Source organism: Palaemon carinicauda, chromosome 3 (genome assembly GCF_036898095.1).
Source record: "Palaemon carinicauda isolate YSFRI2023 chromosome 3, ASM3689809v2, whole genome shotgun sequence".
Taxonomy (NCBI): domain Eukaryota; kingdom Metazoa; phylum Arthropoda; class Malacostraca; order Decapoda; family Palaemonidae; genus Palaemon; species Palaemon carinicauda.
Window position 1 is genome coordinate 181,022,527 of NC_090727.1, and position 17,500 is coordinate 181,040,026.

The 17,500-nt window shown below is 33.8% G+C and overlaps 1 protein-coding gene across 1 annotated transcript in view; it reads left to right on the forward strand.

The window, feature by feature from the left end:
- The window catches only part of LOC137635606 (dynein axonemal heavy chain 10-like), a 145,886-nt gene that overhangs the window by 86,620 nt on the left and 41,766 nt on the right, over window positions 1–17,500 (forward strand). The window contains 13 exon segments of the mRNA XM_068368067.1: window positions 70–192; window positions 602–738; window positions 1,342–1,590; window positions 2,283–2,452; window positions 2,789–2,882; window positions 6,285–6,368; window positions 6,712–7,116; window positions 10,709–10,800; window positions 11,460–11,586; window positions 13,040–13,363; window positions 13,515–13,770; window positions 14,149–14,342; window positions 16,017–16,103. Coding sequence (XP_068224168.1) covers window positions 70–192; window positions 602–738; window positions 1,342–1,590; window positions 2,283–2,452; window positions 2,789–2,882; window positions 6,285–6,368; window positions 6,712–7,116; window positions 10,709–10,800; window positions 11,460–11,586; window positions 13,040–13,363; window positions 13,515–13,770; window positions 14,149–14,342; window positions 16,017–16,103 — 2,342 coding nt within the window.

A 17,500-nucleotide genomic window follows, 5' to 3' on the forward strand; every position in this document is an offset into this window, starting at 1 on the left:
AGTCATCCTAGCATTCCCGTGATCACAACTTGCTATCTGGAGAGTAACTATAATTCCTTTATTTTTCAGGCACAAGTGGGTGTGGCAGACAGAGTCTGCTGGAAACTGCTGCGCATTTAGCTGCTCGATTCATCACCAGCTTTACGATGTCTAAACTCACCTCTGCCACCACGTTGAAGATTCTTTTAACGGGTAAGTCCTAATGATCTTGTTGAAGTCACACAGAGTCTGGAATTTCTGCCATCCAATAGACAGGAAAAAAGACAAAGAGAATGGAATTAGGATCATCCAATGTTTTTAGGGAGGTAAAACTTGCAAGAAGCCCTTTCAAAAAGACAAAGAAGAAATATATGGAATAAAGAGTATATAACAATAAGGATGAGGGGGAGTGAGCTATTATTTGAAATGTAACAAGGAAAATACCATCCCAATAAAAAGCCATCCTTTTGCCAAAATTCTATTGAGGCAATTCTTGTATATGGCCCAGGATACGCACATGTACTTTGGGCGTCATTGCTGTCCGTTAGTCACTTATATTCATTCCCAGTAAAAATAAACAAACAGACGAACGAACTGTGTAAATGCTTTATCGCTATTACAGGGACAGTCATAGGAGGATGGTGGACAGTGTTTCGTGACTGTGTTTCAGCTACTCCTACCGTCCTGTCGACTCTGGCTTCAACACTGCTTGCTATACACCAGGCTCACAGTCATGCTACGTCGACTCCTGTTATCCAGGTATTTTGTAATAAAGTTGAACTATTTCATGTTAGAATTAGCTCCTAAGTGATATTAGAGCTATGAAAAGAGGGCCAATTCTAGTTACATTCAACTTAGTCTTTACTCGGTATTACTGGATATAATTTATATCCACTGCAAATTTGTGGTCAAGCTAAAGTTATCTTGAGGGAAAAGACTTATTTGTGTTATATGACCATCAGAAGACCTTTTCTCATAAAAGAGCCTGTGTTGTGCTTGTGTAAGTTGTCATAATATCATATACAGGATATCATAAACTACGTTTCCACTAATGGAGTAGGAATAATTGTGTCTTCACTGATTTTTCTTTCTATACTATGATTTATTTTGAAGCAGACAATAGCCTGAGTATTTGGAAAACAGTGCATCTGATTCTTGAATGCTCAGAATTTGGTTATCCCTGATCAACACCTATCTTATGGAAATGAAAATAGTCACTTTTCACAGTTTCAGTATTTCTCTTATTTGTAAATTGCAAGGCAAAATATCTGTTTGGATCCTATTCAGACTTTTGTTTTTCTATGCTACATCTGTCAAAAAACACCATCGATATTCAATAATCAAAATTTGTCTTTTCTTAAGATTTCAGGGGAGGAGGTCAGATTACATCCTAGTGCAGGGATAATCCTCACAGCACAGCAATTTCCAAGTGAAGAAAATGAAGGGAAAAACACCCTACACTCTATCGTTAATGGACGCAAGGTGTCTGTGAATGGCTGGAAACTGCCTCACTCGATGGAGACACTGACACGTCCTATACGTGTCACTGCTCCACCTATAAACACCCTGATATTTGCATGGCTTCAGGCCAGTGCAGTTCCCAAGGCTCAGGTAAAACACCAAAATGATTTCTACTGGAATGAAAGTTATTACTTTGAGAAAGGATTCCAATTAGAAAGTATCTTAGTTGTCTTTCTACTGAATTATTGTTGCATCTAAAGAGGTCAAAATTTAAGTGCTGCTCTTTTTCTCTTGCCAATTGAGACTCACGGTGCTGCCTAGCTGAATAAATCTCTATGAAAGAGATAAATAGAAACCATTTGTTATCTCTTGCTCGTCACTTGGAACTTTAGATTGTTATAAAAAGAGAATACAATCAGTTATAAAGCTATAAGAATTTTAAGCTTACTTTTACTTATAAAATATTGTGGGAGTAGAAAATATTTTTCATTGATAAAATCCTAAATTAACAAATCATTCATTTGTGTCCCCCATCAAAACTGGAAATTTCAAGGCAAAGAATTGGTGTGAATAGGATTCACTTAACTCGTCTGTTTAAATTAGTGATCTTTAACTATTTCAATATGAAGAGGCCCAATACTTGTAATAATATGATTAATTAGGATACATCACCAAGCCTCAAGCTACCTGTTTCAGATGATCCTTATCAGTAACCCCATCTTTGATAATTATAATTTATAGAGGTGAATCACCAACAGTGGTTAAACCATTACCAGTAGTGAAGCTTTAAACCTTTCTTTTCAGAATCTTTAGAGTATTGTTTAACTAACTGTTTTATACAGGAGGTAAGCGATGTCGTGGCAGAGGTGCTACGCCAGGTCATGGAATCTTATCGCACTGACGTAATCAGTAGCCTTCGTATTTATATGAGATTAGCCCAACAGGTCATGTCGACCCTTTCATCTCTCCAGAATAATGCAACACCAGTTGAAGCTGCTGCAGCTGCCTTTAGGTGAGCCTTTTATTGAGGTAGCACTGTATATATATATATACATATATATATATATATATATATATATATATATATATATACATACATATATATATATATATATATATATATATATATATATATATATATATATATGACTTTTTATATGACTTTATGTACCTCAACTGACTATTTTTCATCTATGTTCTAAAAGATCTCAAAAATGTAAAACATTCTATTCACCAATTGTCTGGTTTTGAAGGAAAATCATCAATCGAACACCACCTCATATCTCGTAATGTTATATTTTTGTCGTTACGTTTAAGATTATAAACACTATTATTATTGTGATTCAAGGAAAGTGATGGTTCCTCTTGTGCCCAAAAAGTCCATTCCAGCCGTTGATAGCGTCCTGGACCTCCTTAAACCTGAAGACGACCCAATTGACTCGGTAGGTTTTGATTGAATGTTGAAATCGTTTCGTGTCTGGTTTGATGGACGAGATTCTAATGAAGTCTTTTGTTTCAATAAATACGAGTCGTTCTAGATGTTTTTATTATTAACATTATTATAATTATTAGAATTATGATAATGGTCAAAATTATTGTAATCATTATTATTGAAATTACTAGAATTATTATTATCATGTATATATATATATATATATATATATATATATATATATATATATATATATATATATATATATATATATATATACATATATATATATATATATATATATATATATATATATATATATATGTATATATATATGTATATATGTATGTATATATATATATATATATATATATATATATATATATATATATATATATATATATATGTATATATGTATATATATATATATATATATATATATATATATATATATATATATATATATATATATATTTATATATACATATACATATAAATGTATGTATATATATCCTGTATACATACTGTATTGACATGGGTGAAACTTTTTCGATATTTCTTCATAAACTACTGGATATAAAACTATTTACGTTATTTGTATAACGATTAACGTTAATGCATAATTTAGAGTGAACGAATAATATTTCGATGTATAAATAATCCATAAACTTTCTGAGGCTCGAGCTTAAATTTAATTTACTTGGTGTGAGAGGTACAAGCAGAAGCAACCCAGTCTTTGACTATCGCTCGACTTGGTAATGTTTCGTTCTTCCTCTATAAAAAACGAAGGGAAATTTGAACTTTATTTAAAGAATTTCATAATGCACGATTTACAATTTCTAAAGATAAAAAAAAGTTTTTATTTTTTTTATTTAAGGTAAGCAGTTATATAATTATGTAGTTTTCTCATGTATCCGCATGGCCTACATATTTGAATATAGTAAGGTTTGCCACAGGTTTGATAAAGAAATTTTTCCTAAGATAAATGTCATTTGAAATAAAACAGCTAACCTCAATTGCTGGAGAAACGATGCAGTCTCAATGTAAGGCATTTAAACTTAGCTCGAACCTTTTCACAAAGGTTCTCAAAAAGGGGAAAAAGTTTACATGTACTGTAAGTTCCCTCGACGGTCAATAGCATGTTTATATATTCCAGGCCCAAAGGAGAGCTAAGCGAGTGAAATTAGAACCTTGATAAGAAGCAAATAATGTTTATCAGATATTTGTATAGTTCATTCAATAATTCTCATATATAATTTATTTATTTTATCATTTCCTTTCCCCACTGGGCTATTTTTTCATATTCAAGCCCTTGGTCTTACAGGGTCCTGTTTTTCAAAACATGGTTGTAGCTTAGCTAAACTGTTAAAAAACCGTAACTTTGATCGGAAATTCTCCGTAAAAAATATACTGTTTCAGCCGCATTTCAGTAAAATACAGGCGACCGTAATTTTGACCTTACTTTGTTGTTATCTTTTACGGGCTGATGACCGTAATGTCACTCCTTAACGTCAATGTATCCATTTTTAAAACAGTTAACGCCTGGTAACATTTATTCCAGGATTTTTTTACTGTTTTTTACGGCAAATTTTTAACAGAGTAGTGATGATAATAGTAACAATCCGGCAGAACAGAGATACTCTTAGATAATTACCTGAACTAACATGACGTAGCCATGTAAATTAACAACAATAACTCTGTGGAAACAAAGATGAAATAAACTTTTCAGAATTTTAATAAATCTGAAATAATTATGAAATAACCTACGGTTTGATTAAACCTGAGTTATAAACAAGTTTTATCTTTTTGCATATTTATGAGCAGGGTTTAAACTTTTAAAGTAATTACCTTAGTTTGAGGTAATTTTCATGGTTTCAAGGTAATTTTTAAGGTGATTCTAAGGTAATTTCGGTTTTACTAGCTTCAAGTATAAGGAGATGGGAAAAGTTTTAAGGTAATCTGAGGTAAAAAGCAGCATGCTCAAGTTTAAACCCTGTTTATGAGTTAAGCGATTCTCATTTAAAAGTTTTTAATGTTTTGTTTCTCATTGCGAAAGGTCAGTTTTTCTCATATGTTATTTTTAAATTAGTTAATTTTTATTTTAATGTTATCAGTATTGCTATGATAATGTAAGGAATAAACTTAACTTAAAATTCTCTTCACATTGCTTTCATCTCAAAGAGTAATTAATAAGCCGACGGTAATAAGAAATAAATTATTTCTGATTTAATTAATTTTCATTGTTTATCTATTACCCGGGAAAAGCTTCCAGAAATCAACATTGATGAAAAGGTATTGTGGCGAGCTGTTAACGATTGTGATGATTCCATTCTATTTAAATTCTTATATATATTTATCAATTCGTATCATTTTATCAATCTGTTCATCTGTTTTTTAATCTATTTGTCAAGGATTTCGAATAGAAAACTGCCAATCTCGGAAATGCTTTTGTATGACAAGTACTAAGCTTTTATTTCTACATTAATTAATTTCACACCTTTCTTCCAGCATCTCTATTTCCATATAACCTGAAGCCGTAAACCTATTGATCTCAATCTATATACTAAACTCATCGTCAGTGCAAAGAAAGCTACGTAACGATTTCTCAATTTTAATTATTTAATTCTCCATCATTTAACATAATAAATCTATCAGCTACTTCTGTGATTCTATTTCATATTCATATGAAAACAGAGGACGTTCATACGAGTATGAATTTTTTATGCGATAATGACCCATTCATGAGTCCTAGACTAAAAGACAAGTCTGCAGGACGAGCATCACGTTCTCTAAAGATGTTTTATTTGGGTTATTGTATTCTCCCTCTGCCTATCCTTTACCCACCATCATTGCCATCAGATACCCATTAAAAACTGAAAGAGATTTGGAGGTTATTGAACTGCCTTTCTAGCTCTAATAGCATGCACCTCCAACCCCATAGGGCAAAGGTTCTTAACCTGGTCGGGGTAGGCAGAAATACAATGCATTATTTCCATTTATTGTAATTATAATAAACAAACATATTAGTGGAGTTATTCCTTAAATTAAAAAATTTGACATCAATTGTTTTTTGTAGTATAATGTTTGAAAGTATGAAAATATCTTGTTTAATAATGTATGTATGTATGTATGTATTTATGTATGTATGTATATAATATGTATTTCGATACACACATAGATTTATAAATCAATACATACGTGTACACCCTCACATATGTGTGGACGTGTTAAAGTGGGTAGTCAAACCATTTTATCAGGTTTGATAAGCGTTAGCTTATCAGTTTCAATCACTAATGCTTTCCTAAATTCAAAGTGAAAGTAAGTCTCTTTATATTAAAATTTTGATATCGTTCGTCGTGCATCAGATAAACATTTCTACTACTAATATAATTGTTTTTCTTTTTCCAAAAAGAACGCAGAGGCAGAGAAAGAAAGCGACAAGGTTCTAAAGGAGACAATACTGAGGCAATTGAACCTCACCCATATTCCAGAGCAGGTGATGAGAATTATCTCCTACTTTCTGATTGCAAATTTTAAATGACTTTCTTGGAATGTTTTCCATCTGATAAACTAACATGATGGGATGATTCTCTCTCTCTCTCTCTCTCTCTCTCTCTCTCTCTCTCTCTCTCTCTCTCTCTCTCCTCTCTCTCTCTCTACTTTATATATATATATATATATATATATATATATATATATATATATATATATATATATATATATATATATGTATGTATGTATGTATGTATGTATGTATGTATGTATGTATATATGTATGTATGCATATATTTGTTTACGGTATTTATGTTAGATATGTATATAATTGCTTTTGTGTATAGAAGTTGCATTTATTATCAATCACAATCAAGTTGCCTGTAAATCACCCACTATCTGGAAAGAAAAAATGCCAATCTCAAAATCGTTGCCTGCAACCCTTTCAGATGGAATCCGTCAACAACCTCATTAACGAGTTGGATAACTGGGGCAGTGTTGTGGTGGTGGGGCCTCCTCGCTCGGGCAAATCCTCCGTCATATGGGTGGCCACAAGATTCATGCTGCAGAGGGAAGGGCAGCAAAGGTTCTCGGACGGTTACGCGCAGTCCCCATCGGATGCACTGAGGTCCTCATCTCTCACAGAAGGACAGCCTACCCCGTTGGAGTCCAAGGGCAGAGAGGCGGAGGTGGAGTTCCTCCAGACTGATCGGGAGTTGGCAGATCGGTTCGTCTTCGCTCTGAGGCCGAATGTAAGATGCCATAGAGATGAGGCAAATGTCTTTGCGACAAAAGGACGGGGTTCTTATCATAGATCTTGTAAAACGTCCACAAAGTCTGGGTACATAGGAAATTTCACTTTTATCTATCTATGTTCTTTTTTCAGTCCAGATCGAATGATCGAGCTGTCTAAAGAACTAATCGAGTTTGGTAGTTCTAAGTGGACGAGAAGGAAGGATAGTCTTATCGCAAAATGACATTATTAGTAAGTGTGCTGAAATCGACGCAAATGCAGACCTATTATATCGAGTTCACCTGAATTTTGTAAAGCTCATCAAATTGTGCATAGAAAGTGATGGAAATCATACTGAAAATATCTATTAACATTAGATTTGAATGAAATTGTTTTTGTTTTAAAAATAACATGGATAGATAAAAGTAAAATTTCCTATGTACCCAGACTTTGTGGACACCCTGTATAGTAGGAGACAGGATTCCCTGGCCCACATTGCTCCGAAGAAGTGTACCCTGTCACACCCTTCCTGTGTGGCGAGTAAACAAACAGATTGTGTAGGTAAGAAGAGATAGCAGAAGCGGGTGAATGGACTAAACACGTTAACTCGCCGCGTAGTAAGGGTGTGGCTGTGTCAACTTCTTCAGAGGGAGATGTAACAAGAAATCCTCTGACCAACTGTGGGTACTTAGGCATGAGTTAGAAATACATTTTGATCGGTCTAGGTGGTGTGATAAGCTATGTACATACAGCAACAAAACCGGTGTCGCCTGGCCAGACCTGACTTCGAGAGATCATGCCCATTCTGCCCTGAAAAGTGGCCGACGTTAAACAACCGGGACATCGTTAGGATGGTTCGATTGTGAGGAGGAGAGAAATTACCGATATCACTCTAAGATATGCGATGAAGAGAGAGAACTTTTTTATTCTTTTAAGAAATGTAATCTAATATTATTTCAAAAATAATTCATCAAAAGATTTAATCACTTTTGATTTGAATTTTCCTATCCTATTTCTATATAAAATTTTCTTGAATAATATTGGAACTGACCATTCATATCAATATTCATAACACAGAAATATCCCTCGTTTGCATTTTTTTATGCAGTTCCTCTCTCTCTCTCTCTCTCTCTCTCTCTCTCTCTCTCTCTCTCTCTCTCTCTCTCTACATAATTACACACTGTGGCATACGTATTATATGTAGGGGCTAATAATGTATCGTTTCAAATAACACCTATTGGGTCACCAATCAATAATAAGTGGCCTTTGATCAAAATCTAGAAGGTAATGAGGGTTAAAGGTTTAATTGTTGATTTCAGTGTTTTCCTTTGATTTGGATCATGAGCCACTTAGCTCGGTGTGGTTGAGGTCAGCTTTTGTCACGGGCTACTTGGCTCCGGCAGTTAGAGAAAATAGTATTATTTGCTATATCAATTATATTAGTTTAAGGTTGGAGATTTAAATTGCATCATCAGTTAACATAATCTATATTGTTTCAGAAGTGATTGGTTAAAATAAAATATATGAAACGACGTACAATGAAAGTTCACTGGTGGATTATTATAGTGACGTGATATATAGGATGTAGGGTATAGAATATTAAACTCTCAACACATTGCTTACTCAAATTATTTGGTTGGGCGTCAATAAACTTAGATGTCAGGACGACAAAAAACTCCTAATCAATCAGTCAATCAATCAAATTATCTGGGCAGGTCGCTCACTTCCAATCGTCACCTTTCCCTGGTGACGATTGCTCAATGCTCAAAGGTCCGAGTCTAGCTGGCTTCACCCTTCCCAAGGCAGAAGGAAATATTTCCTTAGCATTTAGTATTCGTATTATTACGATTTTATTTGTCATTTCATGTCCTGATTTCCAACACCTTAAAAGTGTTCCCCGGTAAGCTCTTCAAGAAATCCATTACTCTCGATATTAGTTCAATCAATCTTTCGTATATTTACTTCGTTATTTATAGTTATGATATAATTTCAAACACCTGGAAAGCAATCTGTATGAAATATTGTCATCTTAGTATTTTGATTTTCATTTGCTAAAAAATTCCACCAGAAGGATCTTATCATAACTGTGAGACCTTTAAACCTCAAACATTGGGGATGGGGGTAGAAGGATATACCCAGGTGGGGGTTAAATATGATGGTGGAGAGGTGGCAATTGGGTGATCTTAATGTATGGCTTGACGAGGTTTGCTTATTAACATTTATGATAATACCCTTATCGATAACATTTAATATCAATGATTCCAACTCGTAATGAAAACGGGCATATATCGTTCTAACATTGTTTTTAGGTGGTCATTGAACATCTTCGGAACATTGGATCTTCACCCGAAAGAAATACAATTCCAGCACCAACTTGCAAAGTAGTTAGCGGTCTTGTGTGATCCTTGGGAACATCTAAATAATATAAAATATTGGATATAGGTAATATAAATATATATATATATATATATATATATATATATATATATATATATTTATATATATATATATATATATATATATATATATATAGAGAGAGAGAGAGAGAGAGAGAGAGAGAGAGTTACAAGGATTTTGGATGTCTCAAAGACTTTTTTGTCCATTCGCAGAGACTCCATTTGCTCTTTGGTAGAGCGATTTAAGTCTAAGCATTTGGAGAGTTCTTATGGTCTTATCTAACTTATTGTAGAAGTCGAGAGAGAGAGAGAGAGAGAGAGAGAGAGAGAGAGAGAGAGAGAGAGAGAGAGAGAGAGAGAGCAGCTGCTGCTAGAATAATGCAAACACAGGATATATCATTCCGACATGTACTAATTGGAATAGTCAGTTCCCACAATATTTAAGGATGTTCCATATAGAAATGTAATTAGGAATTCAAATATATCGGTGTGATTATATTTTTCGATAACTATTCTCGAAAACAATTGCATTTCTTAAAAGAATAAGAGATAAGACTTCTCTATCTCTTCCATATATATATATAATTATATATATATATATATATATATATATGTATATATATATGAATATATGTATATATATATTTATATTTATATATATTATATGTACATATTGTATATATATATATATACATATATATATTGTATATATATATATATATATATATATATATATATATATATATATATATATATATATATATATATATATCAATCCTCGCACTTCTTTGACTGTTATCGGTAATTACCCTCCTCCTCACATTCGAACCATCCTAACGATGTCATGGTTATTTAAACGTCAGGCCACCTTTCAACCTTTTAGGGCAAGAAGGACATGATGGATCCATGTCGGGTCTGGCGTGGTGACACCGGTTTTGTTGCTGGGTGTACATACTTCAAACTTCCGATCAACATAGGTTCGAATCCCATCTGAAAATGGGAAGTTGTTGATTTAATTTTGATCGTTTGTTGTAGATATTTCCGAAATATTACGGAAAACAGAAATTAGTAGCATATTGTGAATGCTATTGTACAATGAAATGGTTATTGCAATCAATACATTTTATATTTGTAAAGATATTCGATTATCGTTTAAAATATTAATTTTTACTTTCTCTCTCTCTCTCTCTCTCTCTCTCTCTCTCTCTCTCTCAGAGCTACAGCACCGAGAGATTCTACGGGAATTCGGAAGGTGACGGACTTTTCGCCAGCCTCCTGCAACATTTAGCTTGGAAAAGATGTCGTAGGTAAGGCATACTTCTTCATAATTGAAATCCTAAATATAAGTAACTTACGTAAGTTAACGCCAGTATATTAAGAGAGGAAAGCATCGATAGATACACTAGATAAAATATAAAACAATTTTTAGCTTCGTTATTCATTGGCGTTTCTATCTTTATTCCTTTCGTTTGGCTTGTCAGAGACCCCTCATAGATCTATCAGTGACATCTTAAAATTTTCTTAACTAATTATTATTCCATGTTACAATATACTTTATACTTATGTCTTTCTATTTACCATCACCAAGAACTGTCAAGAAAATAGTCTCAATCTATATCCCAATGTAAGATCTTATTAAGCCTTAGGCACCGAAGGGCTTCACAGGCCCCAGCGCTGGACTATTTAGCCCAAATTCTTGAATGCATCCATTTAATAAACCCTCTGTGCATGGTCTTCAAATGTTTTGGGTTAGAGTTCTCTTGCTTGAGGGTACACTCAGGCACACTGATCTAATTCAATTTTTCCTTTCCTCGTTAGCCGGGATATTTTCCCTTTTGGAGCCCTTGGACTTATAGCAGCCTGCTATTCCAACCTGGGTTGTCGCTTGGTTGATAATAATGATAATGATAATAATAATACGAACACTAATAATAATAATAATAATCAGCTCCTCGCTTGTATGCAGCTTTGTAGTGCTAGAAGGGAAGAAGAACGCGGAGTGCCTTTTACGCATGAAGGATCTGCCTGGAACGCTGGTCCTGGAATCCTTGAAGACGCTTCAGTCAAACGGCAAGGTTACCTTTCTCATCGAGGTAAGATTTCTTTTAATGTTTTTCCAGAATTCCAAGATTCCATTTGTGACATTATTAGGAATCTCATTGACGTCAGATTTCCTTTAATGTTTTATTTTTTTTTAAATTCCAAGATTCCATTTATGACTTCATTAGGAATTTCATTGACGTCAGATTTCCTTTAATGTTTTTTTTTAAATTCCAAGATCCCATTTATGACTTCATTAGGAATTTCATTGACGTCAGATTTCCTTTAATGTTTTTCCAGAATTCCAAGATTCCATTTATAACTTTATTAGAAATTTCATTGACATTAGATTTCCTTTAACGTTTTTCCAGAATTCCAAGATTCCATTTGTGACTTTATTAGAAATTTCATTGACATCAGATTTCCTTTAACGTTTTTCCAGAATTCCAAGATTCCATTTGTGACTTTATTAGGAATTTCATTGACATCAGATTTCCTTTAACGTTTTTCCAGAATTCCAAGATTCCATGTATGACTTTATTAGAAATTTCATTGACATCAGATTTCCTTTAACGTTTTTCCAGAATTCCAAGATTCCATTTATGACTTTATTAGAAATTTCATTGACATCAGATTTCCTTTAACGTTTTTCCAGAATTCCAAGATTCCATTTATGACTTTATTAGAAATTTCATTGACACCTGATTTCCTTTAACGTTTTTCCAGAATTCCAAGATCCTATTTATGACTTTATTAGGAATTTCATTTAATGTTTCTGTAAGGCTGGTATCCTATTTGCTAATGTAATAGCCTTAGGTATGTGGTGTTCCAGAATCTACTCTCCTTTTTAGTAATGAGGGTCATGGAATAGCTGGAAATTGTCTGATAAATTTGTAGAAATTTTATCAATGTTAGCCAAAACTTTTACCTTATTATGCTTCCTCCTTCAGTAACGCTTATTATTGTGGGAAAAGATATTCATGAGAGAGAGAGAGAGAGAGAGAGAGAGAGAGAGAGAGAGAGAGAGAGAGAGAGAGAGAGAGAGAGAGAGAGAGTATGAGTATTCAACTACTGATTGCTACATGATCACTTTGAATGATTCAGTAATGATGGCGAATTTTCATTTTCGTACGCACTGTATAGGAATAATTTGTCTTAGAATATCAAATAATGGTTCTTTCTCTATTCAAGATTACATTATATTTACTACAATCATTATGAATTAGAGACCATTTTATCATGTAGAGAAAAACCGTTTTTATCCGCATTGTACGTCGCCAAAATTCTTTTTTAAGAGCAAAGTTTGATGGAATGGGCGATTTAATGCTTTTTATGTAGTCCAGGTCAAGTCACTCAGAAATAGAAAGAAACGGTTAGGTTTAACTGCCAAGAAACCTATAATCCTTTAAGTTTTAAGGCTCTTGAATACATTTTTTTTTCTATTCTGCGTAATGAAATTCCATTCATTTATCGGTTTATTTTTACCACATGGGACTTTTGCTGAAGGTCTGCAGCACAGAGGAAGTACCCGAGTGGGTGTTAGGTCGCTCGGCCGTCGTCCAGATCAGTCGTGACACCCTCAGGTCGAGCGGCCTCTTGCCCTCGGCTGACACGGTGCCCGTCGCGCCCTCTACAACATCGACCGCAAGGCAAAGCCGGACTAGTCAGACCCCCAGGACCGCAAGTAAACCTAATACTCCTATTCCGGAGGACACTGAGCGGCTGTCTCCTCCTAAGATTAGGGAGTACCTTCTGCATCGTCTTCTACAGCCCGTTTTAGACATGATAAATGCGGGAGTTTTGCTGCACTCCGTTTCGGCCGTGGATATTGTGAGTATTTTCGATGTGATTAAGTATTGTTATAGTTATGTGTCGTTATGCTTATAGTTATGCGCACTTATTTCCTTCAAGATATCCTCTTCAAGCTTTTGCAGGTAAACTAAACATTGATATTTTCGAGTAATAATCTTCCTTCATATAGCTAGAGCAAGTGAACTTTCTGTCTCGAATGGACGTCAACGAGCTACATGAAAATGACAATGGAGAAATCAGCTCTGGATCAGCAAAGCTTCGTTTGAATGACCAGCTTGGCAGCGTGCCGTTGCTCGTGCAAGCAGCTTTGCAAGTCAGCAGAGCCGTGGCCAGTGCCACCCAGCTTCAACAACTTCAAGAGGAGATTGGCAGAGCTCTTAAAAAGATAGGCAACGATGGAGTCCTTAGTTCAGCCGATAAAGAAGGTTAGATAAAATGATAATAATAAAATATTATGTTAATTTCACAGAATAGAAAAGGATAATTATATTATTTCTATGAGTTGGAAGGTAAAATTTATGTTCAATTGATCAAATAAGAATTAAGAATCATGTTCATACAATAGCTTATATTTGCTGTGAAAGGCAAATTGATCGATTCAGAAGAAGTTACAGTAAATAATCATTTTACTCCGCTAATACCAAAATAATATTTAACCATTTTTAGTATTTAGTTTTTATAAGAGTTTAATTCTTCAGAAAAGTCATTCTTTATTTCAATATGAAATAGAACAGCCTGGTTTCTAAAGGAAATATCTGAATTTATTAGTGAATAACTTAATGCCTACGCATTTGAACCTGCAGTTATCCAGAGTCTGAGTTCGTGTGGTGGCGCTGCCTTCGATTACAGCTGGGATCTCGCATCTTCTTCTTGGAAGCCTTGGTTGCTGGTGGGCGAAGAGGAAGTCGATGCCAAATCTTCGTCAGAAGTTGGATACCAGGTCACACCAACGCGAGATGCTCGAAGACTGAGTTGGCTCATTGGAAAGATGAGTCAGGTACGTATCTTTTTAACGCTGACGTGAATGAGAAAATTATATAGGTTTTCTGGTTTGCAGTAAGGACTTGAAAATTACAAATTTATACTTAATTTGTTAAAAAAAGGAATTAAGATTATAGTCTCATCCTCGGCCGTTTAATGGCACCAAGGAGATTCATTTATTTTCGTCGCAAGATTAATGAAAAGATAAAAAACCTTTTCTGTCATTGGAAAGATGAGGACGCGAATAACATCCGTCGCTGGTCATTGTATAGTTTCCAGTCAACTGTGGTAAATACGCTTTCATGTACGATGCTCTTAATGAAAAAAGAAATATTCTGATATAGAACTTATTATACAAAAGCTCATTTGAAAAGGATAAATGTATTTGATGATCATCACTCGGATATAGAAATATGCATATATATACTTACACACGCACACACACACACACACACACACACACACATATATATATATATATATATATATATATATATATATATATATATATATATATATATATATATATATATATATATATATAGTAGACTTGTCACTCTGTTCAACATAAAATCATTCACTCCAAGTTTGAACTTTGAAATTCCACTGATTCAATTGCCTGATGAGGGAGATCATTCCACAATCTAGTTACAACTTGAGTTGAATTTCTAGAATACTGTGTAGCATTGAGCCTTATAATGGAGGAGACAAGACTTGGAATTAACTGCATATCTAGTTCTACGTACTGGATGATACAGAATGGGAAGAGTTGATTACAAAGGATGGTCAGAATTATGAAAAATCTTAGGCAACATGCATAAAGAACGATTGTGACAAAGATTGATATCCAGATTAGGAATAAGACATTTAATAGACAGCAATTTTTTTTTTCAACAAATTAAGATGAGATTCAGCAGCTGAAGACCAGACAGGAGAAAAAGACTAAAAAAAGATTGAGTTAAAGAATTAGAATATTTCTTCGGATAGATTGGTCGCCGAAAATCTTAAAAGACTTCTTCCATAAGCCATATTTATGTGTAATTGAAGAAGAAACAGTCCGAACATATTTCTCAAAAGTAATTTGCAATCATGAATCACACCTAAATTTTAGAGTTGTATATTGTTAAAGGAACACCGATGCAAATATACCTTCGTCCTTCTTAAAATTATGCTGAGTCTTGTTAAGGTTCAACTTCATGTCTCATAATTTGCACCATGCACTAGTTTTAGCTACATTACTATCAAGGGATTCAGCAAGCCAAGGACTGCATTTAGGAGATGGAATTAATTTAAAGAGAGTAGCATCATCTGCATATGCAAGCATGTCGTTCTCTAGGCCAAACTACATATGCGTATACCATTTGAAATGTAATGGCCCTAGAACATTACCCTGAGGAACACCAGATATTACATTCCGATAGTCACTATGGTACCTATCAGAAACCACTCTTGTGCAATTAAATTGGAATTAGTTAAAATTTAAAAATAAGATAAACCTCATTCTGCATTTTTTTTTATTTCTTTTAAGTTTCGCTTATTTCTTTCATTACAACATTGTAAGCATAACTCATTTTAGAAATATCACATTATTTGTCAAGTTCAATATACGATGATTTCCGTAAAGTTGATTTTTTGTAGGGGGGAGTGTTTTGAAATATTATGATATTAAATTAGGCAATTTAATTGGCAGATCTACCGGCCATTGTTGATCGTAGGTGGACCAGCAAGCGGTAAAACGACGACAGCTCTGCAAGCTTTGGCTTCTCTCAACAACTGGGTAATGAAGACTGAATCTTGGAACACTAATTATATGCATCAGGATGACATATCGGCAATATTTGCACTTTAATAAATTATGTATATTTTGTTATACATCCCTACATACTGTGGATGCAAGCATAAGACCTCGTTAGGTTGACACATTCTTTATATTTAATGTATGCATATTGAAATTATATATTTTATAACATATCCATACGTAAATACATAAAACACAAGTATGAGGTGTTTACACAATAAATGCGTGGATACGAACAGGGCATATTTTTAATATACAGCTAATTGCATTATTCAAATTGAATAATTCAGTGGTACAGTTTATAGTCTCCTATTTCCTCTTAACACCATTTTTATCATTGCCTTCACTGGCTAGACAGTAGTACATTATGTTCTTCTCTCTGGTCACGGATCATTTTCTCTTTGCCTACACATACACTGAATACTCTGGTCTATCCTTAACACACTCGCCTCTATCCTCATACACCTGACAACACTGAGATTACCATACAATTCTTCTTCGCTCAAAGGGTTAACTACCGCACTGTAATTGTTCAGTGGCTACTTTCCTCTTGATAAGGGTAGAAGAGACTCTTTAGCTATGGTACGCAGCTCTTGTAGAAGAAGGACACTAAAATCAAACCATTGTTCTTTAGTCTTGGGTAGTACCATAGCCTCTGTACGATGGCCTTCCACTTACTTGGGCTAGAGTTCCCTTCCTTGAGGGTAAACTCGGGCACACTGTTCTATGTTTTCTCCCTTCCTTTTGTTTGTGTAAAATTGTTATGGTTTATATATGAAAATTTATTCTAACGTTGTTACTATTCTTAAAATATTTTATTTTAATTGTTAATTACTTCTCTTTTAGTTTATTTATTTCCTTATTTCCTTTCCTCACTGGGATATTTTCTCTGTTGGAGCCCTTGGGTTTATAGCATCTTGCTTTCCCAACTGGGATTGTAGCTTAGCAAGTAATAATAGTACTACTAATAATAATAACTTTCATCTTCTCCTATGTTAGAAAATCAATATAGACACAGATACATAGACTTGTAACTCATTTGGTCTAATCATTTTAATTTTTTTATTTTTAATAGATTAATAATAATAATAATAATAATAATAATAATAATTATTATTATTATTATTATTATTATTATTATTATTATTATTATTATTATTATTATTATTATTATTATTATTATTATTATTATTATTGCGCACTTACAGCCTATAGCTATTTGGTTGGGTTTTTGGGTTGTATGTTATTTAAGTTGTAGGATGATCTGCAACTTTTATTTGTAGTTTTTTTTTCGGGATAGCATGTGTGTTAAGAATAATATGCAATATTTACTTTGCTTATTTTAGAGGCTCCCCTGCCTATTTTGGTCAATGGAA